The sequence below is a fragment of the Ruditapes philippinarum genome, unplaced genomic scaffold (genome assembly GCF_026571515.1).
Source record: "Ruditapes philippinarum isolate M1 unplaced genomic scaffold, ASM2657151v2 ctg3867_1_1_1_1, whole genome shotgun sequence".
NCBI classification, from domain to species: Eukaryota; Metazoa; Mollusca; class Bivalvia; order Venerida; family Veneridae; genus Ruditapes; species Ruditapes philippinarum.
In genome coordinates, this window is record NW_026865302.1 from 1,960 (window position 1) to 19,861 (window position 17,902).

The 17,902-nt window shown below is 34.3% G+C and overlaps 1 protein-coding gene across 3 annotated transcripts in view; it reads left to right on the forward strand.

Moving 5' to 3' along the window:
- Positions 1-12,972: 12,972 nt before the first annotated feature.
- Positions 12,973-17,902, forward strand: part of LOC132728581 (uncharacterized) — a 67,298-nt gene continuing 62,368 nt past the window's right edge. Inside the window, exons 1-2 of one of the 3 annotated variants that reach the window (XM_060714242.1) lie at positions 12,973-13,195; positions 13,238-13,537. In XM_060714242.1, coding sequence (XP_060570225.1) covers positions 12,997-13,195; positions 13,238-13,537 — 499 coding nt within the window. In that variant the 5' untranslated portion in view covers positions 12,973-12,996. Of the gene's footprint in view, positions 13,538-17,902 lie in introns of all 3 variants that reach the window. The other 2 variants (XM_060714241.1, XM_060714240.1) reach the window with 2 other exon arrangements.

Consider the following 17,902-nt stretch of genomic DNA (forward strand, 5'->3'; position numbering starts at 1 on the left):
ACTAAAAACCATAATATTAGGATATAGATTGTTTTAGTTAATAACATTAATTGTTTTTAAATTATCCTTTAAGAATAAATAATTACTGAAGAAGAGATATCAAAGAGACAAGAACAATATATGTTAAATATTGAATCAAATAAATAGAGTTTTTAGAATTGAATTTTTGTGACCAAGAATTTTTTTTTGTAATTTAAAAATACTGTTTGTTCTTTAATATGGACAAATGTTTTTTAATGATATTTTTTACAAAAAAATCTGGAGTAAGCAAAATATGCGTTTAAAAATTGTAAATTCCCTTTCTTTCTCAAACAAATTCACACAAAAAATTGGGTACTTTCATAAAATTAAAAATTTTTTCCAATACCCCTTGGATAGATGCCCTGTTAAAAGTAGTGTGAAAATTTTAAAAAACCAAAAAGGGTTTATAAATAAAAAACATATAAAAAGTAAGAAAAGAAAAATCATTACCAGAAATTAAAATTTTAAAGGGCCCGGGGTTGGACCGCTGATTTGGAAAATGGGGCCCAAAAGCTGACTCAAAGGGCCAAGAAACTTTTTAGGGCCGGCTGACCCTAAATCGAATTTACAGTGTTAAATTTGTTGTGAAAGGAAATTTCCCTTTTTCAAAATCTATTTTTATTTTAGACTACAAATTAACATAGAAAAAATTTTAAATAATATTTTTAACGGGTTGTGAAAACAATTGATATTCGTTTAAACTGTATAAATTTTTTAAATCTAAAGCCCTCCTGATTTTTTATTTGGCGGGGGTCCGGGGACTGACAGACAGCCTTTCGCACAGACTGCAATTTGCAGTTGGGGTATAGTAATTTTTAGTGTTTGATGATCAGAAGATTTTTTCCTTCTGAAAAGCATGGAACTTTGAATAATTTCAAATCTGTGTGTGAAAGCGCAAAGAGAAAGAGACTGAAAATTAATTGCCATTATTTCTATGGACAATATAGATGTTATAAATTTGTAATCAAACATGTGGGTCAATTTTCAGCAGTAGTTGAATCATGACAAAGTATTTTTAATAATTTTAATTTAACTTCTGGCTATTTTGAAAATTTCATGCTGGGATGTTTGCTTACCATTACTTTTTGCATAAGAGCTCTATGATTGACATTAAAGTCCACGGGCCAATTCATTTCTGATATATCTATAATCTTTCCGAATATCTTGTTATTAATATAAATGAACTGAACATCATTTTAGAATTATTAGGAAGAAATAACATATGTTCATTCCTTGTAAAAAATGTTAGAAGAACTTGCAAGTTTACCGACTTAATCATTGCATTTATTTATTAAATTGAAAAAAATGGCCGAAAAACAGCTAGTCTCAACAGTCGTTTTATAGGCGAGAATTTTCAAAGTTTGCATTAGGGCCAAAATATATTGTTAGTCATGACGGCTTTCCCTATTGCTGTCTAAAAAACTTTAAAACCTTGTCATAACTTTTTCAAAGATTTTGGTGTTATTGGGTCTTCAATACAATGGTAACAACCCAAACCCTTGCAAAAAATGACCAGAAACTAAACTTAATTTAAACTTGACCAAAACCATATTAACTTTATCAAAGGTAAAATTTAAAAGGTAAATAAAGGTCTAAAATTTTCTTGAATTTTTGCTATTAAAGTAGCTAATAACTTTGTTATTTTTGAATGCTTGAAACCAACAATCTTTCAAGGATAGGACCTGACTTTCACTCATAAATGTCCTTGAAGCTTTTTGTGATTCAAAGAAGTTGTACCAGAATAATAACAAACCCAGAACAATTTCATTTACTTGGTTTTGCAACTTCTTGAAAGACAATGGGATTTTTAAAGATAGTTGTTTTCTTGGAAATTTCAGGACAGTATAGTAGATAGTAAAGACATTTAATACATACTGGTAATATACTATAATTACTTTAGTGTCCAACTTTTATTTGTCATCCAATGAAAACGCTGTATCTCTTAAAAATTGTGTGCGTTAATTTTCATAGAGTACAAAAGTCGATCACTAGAAAATCGAATTACCTCCATAGTCGAAACTTTTTTATTTTTCATGGTACTATTCATAAAACTGCATAGTGACGTAATAAAAGTGAATGATAATGAAGGCCAAATAAAGTTTGACGCTAACTTATGTAGTATTTCATGCCCGTGCTGTTCTACAGAAATTAGAAACATTCTCCTGTCGCTATTGCTCCCATCGAAGTTTCTTATTTCTGTAGAACAGCACGGATGAACACTAACATATACATAGTATACTACTATAAAAATCTTTATGCTTGGACAATTTTGAACAAATTGTCTCTTAAACAGTGTAAGAAATTAGGATTTGATCGACTTTGGCTGGTCGGGACTATTAGATTGAAATATTTACTTGCCCAAAAGACATTTCACTAGCACGATTCATTTGTTCAAAACAGTTGTTTTTATTGCCTCTGAAAATACAGTAGCCTGGTCAGGCTTTTTACTGTGAAAAGTTGGTAGCCCGAGGAGAAATTTAGTAGTCGGGCTCTCAGACTACTGCTAATTTCGAACATTAGCTGCTTAAATTATTGATTTGATATCAACTAACATAATAATTGGGATACTATATGTAAATCTAATAATATTTATATTTTATTTTTCAGAAGTTCGTCCTACATGTCAGATTTATGAATGTGAGCAGCAGGATATCGATTTTAAGGATGCTTTAGGGTCAATGACAATGAAATCATGAAAGATAAAGGCTAAAAATGTGAGACTGTCAATCTGACTAACCTTGAAGTGAATAAATGGAAAAATGTTTCTTTCAAAGGCAATGGGCATTTAAGGAAGAGGTACATGATTATTTAGAAGTATTTTGTATATGATATTTCTTAATTATTATTTTCTAATAGCTTTTATTCTTGACTTGTTTAAAGGCTGACAACAGGACAGTTTTTTTAAGTCAGTGAGCTTCTGTCACTGGATAGACTATTGTCACAAAAAAGCCAAATTTATAAAAAAAGAATTAGTGTATTTAAATATCTTATACAAGAAATTAGGTCCAAAATTAATAGCAAGAACAATTGTGACATGTAACATGTATTTAGGAATTCAGCTTTCCTTTTCCTTTTCACCTCAGGACAATTCACATTAAAAATATTGAATATTCACAGTAAAGCAGTGTTAGCACTCCAACATATCTGACATATATGATCATCTTATCATCACTTAGCCAGAAATCACTCACATTTATGAATTTGAATAATTTTGAAAAAATTGCTGCTAAGCAAATAGATAAAATACCCGGGGTGTCTGTGACTGATTGTTTTTTTAGTTTATTGACTCCTTTCACTGCTGTAAGTTCAAGCTCAGCATTTTTTTCATGTGAGAAAGCTCATTTATGGAACATTGATGGTATCCATGTGCCTGAAATCATACACATAGGTGCACCAAGGTCTTCCTCAACCAGTAAAGCTGGAAGGAATTGTGCTGAAAATTGCCCCCCCCCCCCCCAAATTTTTTTTTTTTTTTTTTTATATAAAAATAGTGGAATTTTAATTTAATTTTGCAATTAACTTTTTCTAAACAAATATTTCAGGAAACAGAGGCGCTTATATGATAGAACAGATAAAGCAGGGAGCGATAAGGAAAGATACATGTAGATGCGTCTTCATGTCGGAAACACTAAAAGAAATAGAAATATTGTGGTTTTATAAAACTTAAAAGAAATTGGAATACCAGGAGACTGCCTGCCCTTTGCAATGTTGGATAATGAGTTCTTAGATGTGATGTCGAAAGTCTCATGAATATAGTACCATGACTTAATCTAATTAGAAAAAGAAATGACATTGAGGAGAAAACTAGTCACCAGTCTTTCACCAATAACTAGAGATAACTTTCCAATATTTGAAATATCATAATATGTATAGAACTTTAATGAGCCACCAGTTTTTCACCAGGAAAATAAGATCACTTAACTATTTTTAGCTCACCTGTCACAAAGTTACAGGGTGAGCTTTTTTTGATCGCTTTCGTCCGGCGTCCGTCCGTAAACTTTTACTTTAAATGAAATGTCCTCATAAACCACTTAGCCAATTTCATCCAAACTTTACAGGAATGTTTTCTTTGGTGGTCACCTTTAAATACTGTTCATAGAATTTAATTTCATGCAGAACGCTGGTTGCCATGGCAACCAAAAGAAAATGACATAAAGTATCTTCTTTTAAAGAACTCAAAGAGCTAGAGCTTAGACAAAGTATCTTCTTTTAAAAGAACCCAAAGAGCTAAGAGCTTAGACGTTTGGCATGAAAAACATCTTCTAGTGAGTGTCTACCAAGTTTGTTCAAATAAAAGCCCTGGGGTCAAAATTGCCCCGGCCCCAAGGGGTCATTGATTTTCCCTATATGCATATAGTAAAAACTTAAAAATCTTCTTTTAAAGAACCAAAATAGCTAGAGTTTAGATATTAAGCATGAAACATCTTCTGGTAAGTGTCTACAAAGTTTGTTCAAATAAAAGCCCTGGGGTCAAAATTGGCCCCGCACCGGGGGTCATTGATTTTCCTTATATGTGTATAGCAAAAACTTAAAAACCTTCTTTGAAAAAACCCAAATAGCTAGAGTTTAGATATTAAGCATGAAACATCTTCTGGTAAGTGTCTACAAAGTTTGTTCAAATAAAAGCCCTGGGGTCAAAATTGGCCCCGCACCGGGGTCATTGATTTTCCTTATATGTGTATAGCAAAAACTTAAAAACCTTCTTTGAAAAAACCCAAATAGCTAGAGTTTAGATATTAAGCATGAAACATCTTCTGGTAAGTGTGTACAAAGTTTGTTCAAATAAAAGCCCTGGGGTCAAAACTGGCCCCGCCCCAGGGGTTTCATTGTTTTTAACTATATGTGTATAGTAAAAACTTAAAAAAATCTTCTTTTAAAAAAACCCAATGAGCTAGAGCCTAGATGTTTAGCATGAAACATCTTCTTATGGTGTCTTACCAAGTTTGGTCAAATTTAAGCCCTTGGATAAAAATTGGCCATGCCGGGGGTGGGTGGTGGTGCAGAGGTCTTTGTTTTACATTATATTTGTGTAGAAAAAACTTAACATCATGAAACATCTTCTAATGGGTGTCATACAAGTTTGTTCAAATAAAAGCCCTGGGGTTTAAACTGGCCCCGCTCCAGGGGCCTATATACACATGGCCCTCTTGTTGAAATATGTATGAACAAATCTTTATCAACTTCAAGGTTTTATCGAAGGAATTTGAATTACTTGGCACAAATGATTGTTATAATAAGACGATGAGTCATGTGCAACAACCAGACCCCTAACCTCCAGGGTCAAGGTCGCACTTGCTCATTCAAGGTCAACATTGTCTATTTGAGAGTATATCTCATGTCTGGTCTATAACTTTCCTATCTCTAAAGGGATTTTGTAAATACTTGCCACAATTGCTCACAATAATGAGAAGATGTGTCATGCGCAACAACAGGTCACCTGCCTCCAAGGTTAAGGTCACACTTGGAGGCCAAATATTAACATAACCTGTTACAGGGTATATTTCGTGTCTGGTCCATAACTTTTGTCATTTATTGAAGGAATTTGAAATAACTTATTACTTATAACTTAACACAAAATGTTTGTTATAATAAGATGATGATGCGCAATAACCAGACCCCTACCATTAGGGTCAAGGTCACACTTGCTCATTCAAGGTCAACATTGTCTATTTGAGGGTATATCTCGTGTCCAGTCTATACCTTTCTTATCTTGAAGGGATTTTGTAAATACTTGCCACAGTTGTTCACAAACAATGAGATGATGTGTCATGCGCAACAATCGGTCACCAACCTACAAGGTCAAGGTCACACTTGGAGGTCTAAGAATAACATAGCCTGTTATAGGGTATTTTTTTGTCCGTTCCATAACTTTTTCCTATATCAAAGGATTTTGAAAACACTTTGCACAAATATTCACTATAATAAGACAATGTGTCATGCGCAACACCTGCATCCCTACCTCCAAGGTCAGGGTCACATTTCGAGGTAAAAATTAACAAAGTCTTTTAAAGGGTATATATTGTGTCCAATGTAGAACTTCTTCATAGTTCAAGGAATTTTGAAATAACACATAGGCACAAATAGTCACAATAATAAGACTATATGTCAAGTACAACACCTGCACCCCTGCCTCCAAGGTCAAGGTCACACTTAGAGGTATAAAGGTAACAAAGTCTGTTATATGGTATATTTTATGCACCGTCCATAACTTCTTCATAGATGAAGGGATTTTGAAAATACTTGGCACAAATAGTTACAATGATAAGATGATATGTCATGCACAACACCTGCACCCCTACCTCCAAGGTCAAGGTCACACTTACAGGTCAAAGCAGGGATTTTTTCCAGGATTTTGGGAACATAACCCATACCCATGGAACTGGGAATTTCAGCAATATTTTCTTAAAAATTGGGAAAAAATACATGACTGAAATTTTGTAGTGATTAAATGTATGCAAGCAATCACTGCCTAGGATGGCTTCTTCAAAACATTTTAACACTATAACAGTGAAGAAGCCCTTATTTTCAAAGATTTTAGAATTCTTTATTCAATATCTATATTTTTGTAACTTTCAATTGGGAATATTTTCCTGTGGATTGGGAAAATAATATGTCCCAATAACGGCTATAAAATGAGCCAAAAAATCCCTGCAAAGCTTAACATGATAGATTTTGAAATTCAGTATTTCATTTTATTTCTTTAATAAATATATTGTTGCATTTGCAGATCTAGCATTGATCATAATTTTGGACTGAAAATCATTAGATCCCTGGCTCAATCTTTTGAAATAGCACAATTTTTTGTTTCATATAAAACATCCCTGAGGCAGGGGACGTTAGTAACTCTGTCGATCAAAAGTCAAATAATAAATTAAAACATGAGAGTATATTTCTATATACATGGCTGGATTTTCATAACATTTATCACAAATCATGAAATGTTCACTTTATGTATACATCTTTCTCCCTAATCTGAAGCTTTAAGGTTCAGTTCTGAATGAAGGCAACAGGCTCGATATGCTGCCAGTGGGCTTGTCTAATTATGTACATATTTTGATTACCCATGCACTCAATATAAGCATTGTTCTTAACGCAGGCATTCAAGTCCTGTGGGCACATTTCTACTTTTGACTATATTTTGTTGTATAATATCAGTCTTGTATGTAAAAAATCCTTAAAACAGCACCTCCTATACCACTGGCCGTTTGCATTAAAGCTTCTTTCATTCAGATTGTTATAGCTTGTGTCACCTCAATATGTACCAATAATTTAAAGGGACTCACTCCATTGAGGTTTAAAAGCCTAAAACATAACATTTGAATTTCTACAGAAATGAGCCGGGGCACTTGATACAGAAATATATGCACAGATAGTGAAGAAATATACTTTGAAATAAATTGAAAATCGATTTTTTATGCTTTTCTCAGCCTGATCTTCGTGAAATGTGTTTAAACGCTTTTATTTTGGGTCATTTTTTTACAATTTGAATAATTATTCTTGAAAAACCAAGTGCGCAAATGATCTGAAATTTTTCTCAAAGATAAGTGGTCAAAATATACATCAAGTGGTACATTAATCTAGAAAATAAATTTCAGTCTCATCATGTCAAAAAACTTCAGTGGAGTTCCTTTCACACAGTTTATCTGACAAACTAAATTTCATTATCTCCATAATATTTAAGCATTTATTTTTTAATATCACATATATTTTTACTTTTATGCAAGTTTTGACAATAAAAGTTTACTTTAAATCATTGTTCTTTGTTTTGCTATGACTTTAACAGCATGTACATCAATTTCATACTAAAACACAATTAGTCATGTTTGAACTTACACATGTAAGCACATGATGAGCTTTTCTTGTCCTTGAGTTAAAATAAACAGTCTCTTCATTAACTATGATTAAATAATGCTTATGGCATGGTCTTGAATTCCTATGAAGTAGTTATATAAGTCATGGCCGATTTAGGTCAAACTGAGTGGTTCTTTGTGTTCATAATGCAGTAGTATTATCTATTAATTCACTTATTAGAAACAGAATTACCTATGATTTCAACTGATTATGAGTGTCACAACTTATGGGTTTGGGGCCCTGGGCCAAGAACTAGTTATCAGCCCACTGAACATGAGTAGTGCAAAAACAGAAACAATGACGTCACATTTTGTGTCATCAAATCAGCAAGCTGTAGATCGAAGCTTGCACATATTCCTTTGTTTTTAATTCACACACATTGGGAATTTCTATGAAAATTTCCTTCCAACAGTACTTTCAGTGCTTTGATTTATACACAGCTTCCGTTATTCTGGTTCCCTGTCCAATTATGGTTCCCATAGACGTGCGCGGGTGACCAGTCTACATGCACATCCGTTTTCAGCCAGAATTCCTCAGTTTTTATCGTTATCTTTAAATATCGAAAGGTTGCGATGTGTCCAATTCGGTACTTTGGACGAAAGTTTTCAAAAACCATCACTTAGCAGGTACTCGCGTTACCGTAAAGCTCGTTTTTTTTTGCGAGCAGGCCCTTCGGGCCAGCTCGTCGAGAGCTCGCTATTATTTCTATTGTTACAGTCGGCAAATTGTTACAAAATAATGCTTTTAGAAGTGAAGAAATGTCATTAAAATAATCTCTAGACTCTTCATTTTTTCTAGAGGTCATAAAACACGCCGTCTCTGTTTGGGAAAAAAACAGTGCATTTATGATAGGCCTAATACTCACAGTGAATTTCACCGATTGCAGCTTTGAAGGTCTTCTTCTGATAATTTGCTTGGGCTATTTCACCTTCCTCGTTGTATGTCTTTATTGGGGAGACGATATCAGTTCACTGTCGATATGAGACGAAGTGTCTGCCGTCTTTGAATATTGCGCGCACAATAAACCTGTGTTCTACGTAATAAACCTGTGTACTTCGTCAGTAACATGTGCTTGATTCGCAAAATTTCGTGTAGTTCCGTTGTTTTTGCCGTCAATACAATGACTGAATAATTTCAATTATATCGTTGAATTTTATTTCACAAATCTATTATTTTAGCCCAACAAGCGCTTGAATTGACACACTCTACAGTAGTTTCCAAAACAATTGTGTTGCTACGTCATCAGTATACGTATTAAATACGTCATGAAATTATGCTCGTCTCGGTTAGCGTAAATATACGGAAATTGCTCGAGTATAATCGTAAAGGTTCGCTGGTTAAGTAAAGACTAAGTTATCATCGTTAATTTCCGTCAGCATAAATATGACCTGCCACATATAGGCCTACTTTAATTCAGGCGGGGATTCGGGTTTTGACTCGTGAAAATTTGGAAATGCACAAATTTGACACGTGAAAAAATCTGCACAAGAGTCTATTTGCCACATGGGATTTTCAACTATGCAATAATAATCACCTTAAATCCACCCCTAATTAGATCTACATATGTTCAAATCACAATCAATTAAAATGTCAACAGGCAGTATAAGCCGTGTATAAAGTGGTTTATACACACAGCCTGTGCACTGAAGCATGACATCAGTGGATGCAATTTGACAGCGCTAAAAATAGCTCTACACAACTGATAAAAATTACATACTTCAGATGTCAATTATTGATTATTTTCTTAAGGTTTATAATACGTCTTTGATTTACTTGGAGTGCCTGTACATTTGTTATTTCTTTTTGGATTATATATTCCTATTATCTATTAATTAAATGGCCAATGATAAAATTGTCATAATGCAGGTTGACCATTAAGGTCAATTGATTATTAAATTTCAATTAAATAATAATAATAAAAGTAATCCTAGAAAAATATTATTAAATAGATCTAGATCAGTATGTTGTTTTATTTAAACATTTTTATTTTCAATTTTATTGTCTTCCTTCTTTATTTACATGTTTACTTTCAACAAAGAGAATTCCTAGTCTTTAGGAATTTATGTAAGATTCAAGGAATTTAGCACAGATGTTAAGGATTTTGTTCTACAAGATAAATTCTAAGTAATTCCTAAAGACTAGGAATTTTGCAAAATCTTAAGTCTTAGAAATCTCAGAAAATAAATTACAATTCCTAGTATAACTTTGAAATTGATGAGTTGTTTAAAAATTATTAGAAATGCCTAGTTCTCAGTAACTGGTATTTCCTAGGCATTACTAGAATAGCCAAGACTGGTTTTAACATTCTGGAATTTTCTAGGATAATAACTGGGAAATACTGGGACTTTTTAAATACCAGTATATCTTTCTGCAAGGGTTTTCAACCTCAGTGGAGTCCCTTTAAGAATATTTAAAACCAAACTGTACAAGAAACAAAAACCTTTATTTTATTTTTATTTTTGCTTACCATTTTTAAGTCTGTGCAATACATAGATTATATAATCATAATCTAATTAAAATGTCATGATAATTAGAAAATGAGCACTTATGTGACAAACTATGAACTATTTTGGAAGCAAAATCATACTGAATAAAAAAAATATAAGCATATTCGCAACTGCAGACTCGAATGTGAAACACCCAATATAACCATTACTCAACTCGGATTTATTACCGCTTTTTCATTACAGTATAACATAGCGGGCTCAAAGTATTATTTATTTCTAAAGAGTTCCACTACATTTTACCTCTGTAGAGCAACCACTCTAGGCAACAAAGGGATTTTCTCTGTAAAGGTTATACTGTATATTTTAATTAAATACAAAATATAATTATTAAATAACTTGTGCAACTTTTGTTACCACTGAATACGAATAATGTATTATGTTGACGTTATCTTGTTCATTTTTTAATATAATACAGTTTGCTTTAAAACAAAAATAAAAAAATAAAAACAAGAAAAAAATAAACAACCTCAAAACACACACCAAAAACACGTGCTTATAATGTTAGCAATAAAATGGACTTCTCCCTTATTAAGGGAGATCATAATCAGGTTTTTAATTTTGAATATTTTTCTGTTGCCACGTTGTAATCGGTAAAGTGGTCTTACGCTGAATTCGGAAGGCATGGATTCGAGACACGATTGCGTATTGTACTAATAGATTATCCTTTAGAATTGTTTACTGTGTATGAAATGTTTCAAGGTCCACCTCGGACTCCTGTCATTCATTTCCAAAGAGAAGTTGATACTGTGAGAAACACTGGTTTCGTTAAATTCCCTCCGCTATAATTGAAATACTGTTGAAAGCGGCGTTAAACCCAATATTAGAAAAATAAGAAGATATAAAACATAAAATGCATAGTTCATTATTTTGATAGGCTCTACATAGCACTGCATTATGTGCAGACAAAAAACGAGCTTCTCCCACAACCATAATCACACAAATTGAGAATCCTACATAATTGCCTTCAGTACAAGGGCATCTGTATTTAATATGCAAAATTCTCCGCTTCTGAACATACAAAATAAATCAACGGATATTTCGCCTCTAATCGAAAAATGATCGCAGCTTCAGGTCCCCTCAAAGATGCGCTAGTAAACGCATACCGCGAGTCAGCTATTCTAAAATATATAAGAATATCTGTAATTATGTGAAATACGTGAGAAATTCAAGCCATAGCATGAGAGCGTGATTCCTGCTTTAAATCTGAGTCTCACGCTTAGTGTAGGGTATTTAGCTGCGAGAGAAAATAGAATAACTGATGGCTGTTAATAAATAAATTTTTATACGTGTAGAAATTTTTGAATTTAATGTCTGCTAGATTTTATAATATAATTAAGACTACCAGTGAATCATGACTTACGTACAAATCGTTGCTACTTCCAGTTGATCATATATTTTTGAAACGTAAATTTGATTCGTTTCCTACCAGAGACATAGATGTTATCTATGTCTCTGTTCCTACTAACTGATATAAAAATTATACAATTCAAAATTGTTACATATGATAACATGGAAGTTTGTACCGGGATACACATAACATGATGACATTGCGACTGCACCAGCCTTTTCAGTCTTTTTTTCTGACATTCTTTGCAAAATTTATGTTTTTATAATTTCCACTTAGGTGGCCTTTTAATTATATTTTTCAATATTCTGAATTGTCTTTCAGTCCTCGAGGTATTTATATCCATTCGTTGCAGTTTTTCAGAGATTGATACCAACTTTTGCAGACAGTTTTACCCTGATTTGTTGTACATGTATATAATTGAAGATATTCATCGAAATGCAGGCATCTGACAGGACTTTTAAAAAAATCATTTTTACGGAACATGTCTAAATACTATTGTTGTTGATGGTTTTCACACATTTTTATTCCTGTCAGTATGATATTTATCGAAAAAGTCGTGAAAATTTCCTTGAGAAAAATATTTGACGTCGCCAAAATCATTACGTTTTACTCACCCTTTATTTTATATTCAAATAGTAATAGCAAAATATCTTACGCGTTGACCCTATATTTTTATTGCATAATGATTTTCTTTTATGACTTCACTACATGTTAAAAAAATTAAAGCAAAATTCACCGTTTTGATTTTTTATTATTTCACAATCTTTATTGTGATATCGCGCGATATTTGCATCAAATATGGACGTCAGAACGTGAGGGAAAATAACGTAGAATCGCAGAGTATTAAGCAAATGTTCAAGAAAGACATCATTACAAAGACATACATTTACTGAACATTATAAAATTAAAATGAAGGAAATCGGATGAAAATTGATAAGAACAGACCGGTTTATTGATAAAAAAGACGCAATTTCGCCGCCACCGATAGAGGGCATTTTGACGTCGTAGTAACGCTGTTTATCTATAAAATAATGCTACAGAAGTAAAGCTTACATATTTACATGTCTGTATACCAAAAATCATCAAGATCTGATATATTGTCAAATTTCGGTCGGAAAGTAGCGAGCTACCTTAAATGGACAATTTAATTTGGACGATTTTGCGATAATTTTATATTATATTTTACTGGTGATTATTTTATTATTGATATATTGAGTACAATGAAATAAACCTTCATATATAACAATTAAATCTCCTTCAGGAGAGAGAATGGATGTTGATATTAATGATGACTTTAGAACAATTCAGCATTCTGAGCCAATGCAAGGTGTGCAAGAGAGTCGGAACAGTATGGGTCAGTTTGCTAATAATAGGCAGCTGCAGCCTTTGCAAGGTGTACAGGAAATTCCACAAACGATCAGTGGATTCCAATCAAATGTTGATGATGGTCATTTAAGAATGGATGGTGGTCAATCAAGTGTCGATGGGGGACATTTAAGAATGGATGAAGGTCAATCAAGTGTGGATGGGAGACATATAAGAATGGATGTGGATGGAGGTCAACCACCTGTATCAAGGGGTCAATTAAGTGTGGATGGGGGTTCAGTATCTAGGGATCAATCAAGTGTGGATGGAGGTCAACCACCTGTATCTAGGGGTCAGTCAATTTTGGATAGGGGTCAAAGGTCCTTTAAAGATGCATGTTTGTATGATGGTCGCTTACTCATACTTACACAGGATGTTATTGAAAATTTAAGAAGAGAAAATATAATAGAAATCGGCAAGGGTTCATTTGGAAAAGTATATAAAAGTAAGTACAAAAATTCATCAGCCTTATATAAAGACTTATTTATCTAATGCATAAAAGACAAAAGACCACAGTCATTATTTTGTTGTGTTGTTAATGTAAATCTGATTATTTTATGTTTATAGAGATAAACATATAGTATTACATATAGTAGTAAATTATGCCTGTGTCTAGGGGACTTACAGGTTATGTTGATATTCTGGCAGAGAAATTGTTAGCATATAGGAAAAAAGTATATAGCAAAACATCAGTGATTCTCCTCAGTTTTTCATGCCATATGACTTAAACCATGTTAGTGCAACTTAAAACCCACCAAAAAAAATGCTTTTAGCTTCACTATTTGCAGAATAATCAAGATAATGCAGTCAACCATTTGTCGGCATCGGTGTCCCTGTGGTTACTTTTTTGCATGTAAGGTGGTATACCCTTAACAACTGAAAGGAATGGATTGAAACTTCGTACACTTGTTTTTTGTAATTATCTAACATGATTGGAAAAAAGTCCCATAACTCTGATTTGCTTTTTAGCATAATTATGCCCCTTTTGTATATCAACTGAGGAAGCTAAATAAAGCGAAACATGTTTTGATATCTAAATTTGTGTTGGTTTTTGATCCAATTGTCCTACATTTTCCAACTAAGAAATTCTTGGTTAAGTTGTTGCGTGTAAGCTGGAATCAAGAGAATGGATTGAAACTTCACACACTTGTTCTCTATGATTATCTTACATGATTGGCACAATCCCATAACTCTGATTTGCTATTTTATTTACTTATGCCCCTTTTTCAACCTAGAAATTCTTGATGAAGTTTTTGCATGTAAGCTTGTATCTCCATAACTACTGAAGGGAATGGATTGTAACTTCACACACTTGTTCTCTGTGATTATCTAAGATGACTGGCACAAATCCCATAACTCTGATTTGCTTTTTTTATATGCCCGAAAGAATTTGGGGCATATTATGTAATACTCCCTGGCGTCCGTCTGTCTGTCTGTCTGGACGTCCGTCTGTCTTTCCGTCTGTACAAACCAGAGCTACATAATATGGGATTTGGTCTATTGTTATACCCCCGCACAACAAAGTTGTAAGGGGGGTATACTGGAATCAGCTTGTCCGTCCGGCTGTCCGTCCGTCCGGCCGTCCGTCCGTCGGTTTTTTTCTTGTCCGCCCAATAACTTAAGATTCCTTTGACCCTTAGTCTTCATATTTGGCATGGAGGTTAGTCATGATTAGTAGATGACCCCTATTGATTTTGAGGTCACTAGGTCAAAGGTCAAGGTCACAGGGGCCTTGACGTCAAAAAGCTTGTCCGCCCAAATAACTTAAGATTCCTTTGACCTACAGTCTTCATATTTGGCATGGAGGTTAGTCATGATTAGTAAGATGACCCCTATTGATTTTGAGGTCACCAGGTCAAAGGTCAAGGTCACAGGGGCCTTGACTTCAAAAAGCTTGTCCGCCCAATAACTTAAGATTCCTTTGACCTACAGTCGTCATATTTGGCATGGAGGTTAGTCATGATTAGTAGATGACCCCTTTTGATATTGAGGTCACCAGGTCAAAGGTCAAGGTCACAGGGGCCTTGACTTCAAAAAGCTTGTCCGCCCAATAGCTTAAGATTCCTTTGACCTACAGTCGTCATATTTGGCATGGAGGTTAGTCATGATTAGTAGATGATCCCTATTGACTTTGAGGTCACCAGGTCAAAGGTCACGATCACAGGGGCCTTGACTTCAAAAGCTTGTCCGCCCTATAACTTAAGATTCCTTTGACCCACAGTCTTCATATTTGGCATGGAGACTAGTCATGATTAGTAGATGACCCCTATTGTTTTTGAGGTCACCAGGTCAAAGGTCAAGGTCACAGGGGCCTTGACTTCAAAAAGCTTGTCCGCCCAATAACTTAAGATTCCTTTGACCCACAGTCTTCATATTTGGAATGGAGGTTAGTCATGATTAGTAGATGACCCCTATTGATTTTGAGGTCACCAGGTCAAAGGTCAAGGTCACAGGGACTTTGACTTCAAAAAGTTTATCTGCCCAATAACTTTAGATTCCTTTGACCCACAGTCTTCATATTTGGCATGGATGTTGATCATGATTAGTAGATGACCCCTTTTGATTTTGAGGTCACCAGGTCAAAGGTCAAGGTCACAGGGACTTTGACTTCAAAAAGTTTATCTGCCCAATAACTTTAGATTCCTTTGACCCACAGTCTTCATATTTGGCATGGATGTTGATCATGATTAGTAGATGACCCCTTTTGATTTTGAGGTCACTGGATCAAAGGTCAAGGTCATAGGGACTTTGACTTCAAAAAGTTTGTCCACCCATTAACTTAAGATTCCTTTGACCCACAGTCTTCATATTTGGCATGGATGTTGATCATGACTATAAGGTGACCCCTATTGATTTTGAGGTCACTGGGTCAAAGGTCAAGGTCACAGGGACCTTGACAAAAAAATAAGCTTTTCTTCTCAACTGCTAAAGAATGTCCTGTCCGAATGTATTGATTTTGACATTTTCACATTTGAAGCATGTAGAATACATAACTTAGCAATGCACTGGCTTAGTAACCTCAGATTTGGCAGGGAGGTTGTCCTTGAGCTCTAAATGGCCACTGTTGATTCTGACAAAGTGGTATGCGGGGGTATTCACGCCATGATAGTGGCAGTTCTAGTTCTCTTAACAATAGATGTGTTTGATGCCATTCATTCCATTTCTCTTGTGGGGTTATTTTCTGCATTGTAGGGTTAAAAAGAACAAAAGAAATAACAAAAGAAAACCCCATAATGTAGCTCTGGCAAGAATGTCCGTCCGTCCATTAGCAATTTAGTTTCCAGAGCTTAACTTAAGTTCCATTTGGCCCACAACATTCAAACTTCATAGGATGATTGTATATATTGGGTAAAAGACCCCTATTGATTTTGGGGTCACAAGGTCAAAGGTCAAGGTCACTATGACCTTATAACTGAAAACAGTTTCCGGAGCATAACTTAAGGTCCATTTGGCCGACAGTGTTCAAACTTCATAGGATGATTGTCCATATTGGGTAGAAGACCCCTATTGATTTTGGGGTCACAAGGTCAAAGGTTAAGGTCATTATTACTTTTAAACTGAAAACAGATTCCGGAGCATAACTACAGTTCCATTGGCCAACAGTGTTCAAACTTCATAGGATGATTGTCCATATTGGGTAGAAGACCCCTATTGTTTTTGGGGTCACAAGGTCAAAGGTCAAGGTCACTATGACCTTTAGACTGAAAACAGTTTCTTGAGCATAACTTAAGTTCCATTTGGCCCACAGTGTTAAACCTTCATAGGATGATTGTCTAAATTGGGTAGAAGACCCCTATCGATTTAGGGTCACAAGGTCAAAGATCAAGGTCATTATTACTTTAAAAATGAAAACAGTTTCTGGAGCATAACTTAAGTTCCATGTGGCCCACAGTATTCAAACTTTAGGCTGATTGTCCATATTGGGTAGGAGACCCCTATTGATTTTGGGGTCACAAGGTCAAAGGTCAAGGTCACTTTAACTTTAAAACTGAAAACAGTTTCCAAAACATAACTTAAGGTCTATTTGTCCCACAATATTCAAACTTCATAGGATGATTGTCCATGTAGGGTAGAATAATCCTATTGATTTTGGGGTCACAATTTCAAAGGTCAAGGTCACTATTACTTTAAAACTGAAAACAGTTTCCAGAATTTCTATTTGGCTTATAGTGTTGAGACTTCATAGGATGATTGTCCATATTGGATAGAACACCCCTATTGATTTTGGGGTCACACGGTCAAAGTTCAAGGTAGCTATTACCTCAAAACTAAAAACAGTTTCCAGAGCATAACTGAAGTTCCATTTCGCCCACAATATTCAAACTTTATAGGCGGATTGCTATTTGAAGAAGGTAATACTTTATTTAATTTATGTAATGTCTTACAAATGCTTCATCCTTTGTAAAGAAAAAAACAAACTTTCGGGCATTTAATGCTCCGCCTAGCGATGCTCTTGTTCATATTTATGCCCCATTTTTGACTTACAAATTCTTGGTTAAGTTTTTGCGTTTAAGCTGGTACTCCATAACTACTGAAGGGTTTGTGCCTTTTTTGTGACAAGTTTGTCTATCCGTGTAGGGGCCTGACTATTAGGTTTATTTTGACAGGGGCATTACAAAATAGTGAGCTTACTAAGTCAGTCAGTCTGACCATTTGAAAATAATGCACAGAGGGGCAGCTGAGGTCTTTTTCTACAAGTAAAGCTTTAAAGTCACCATGTGACCTTGACAATGTTGGTGAGATGTCAAACCCAACAAAAAAATAAAATGAAAAAACACTTGATTTACGACAATATTGTTTTAATATTAAA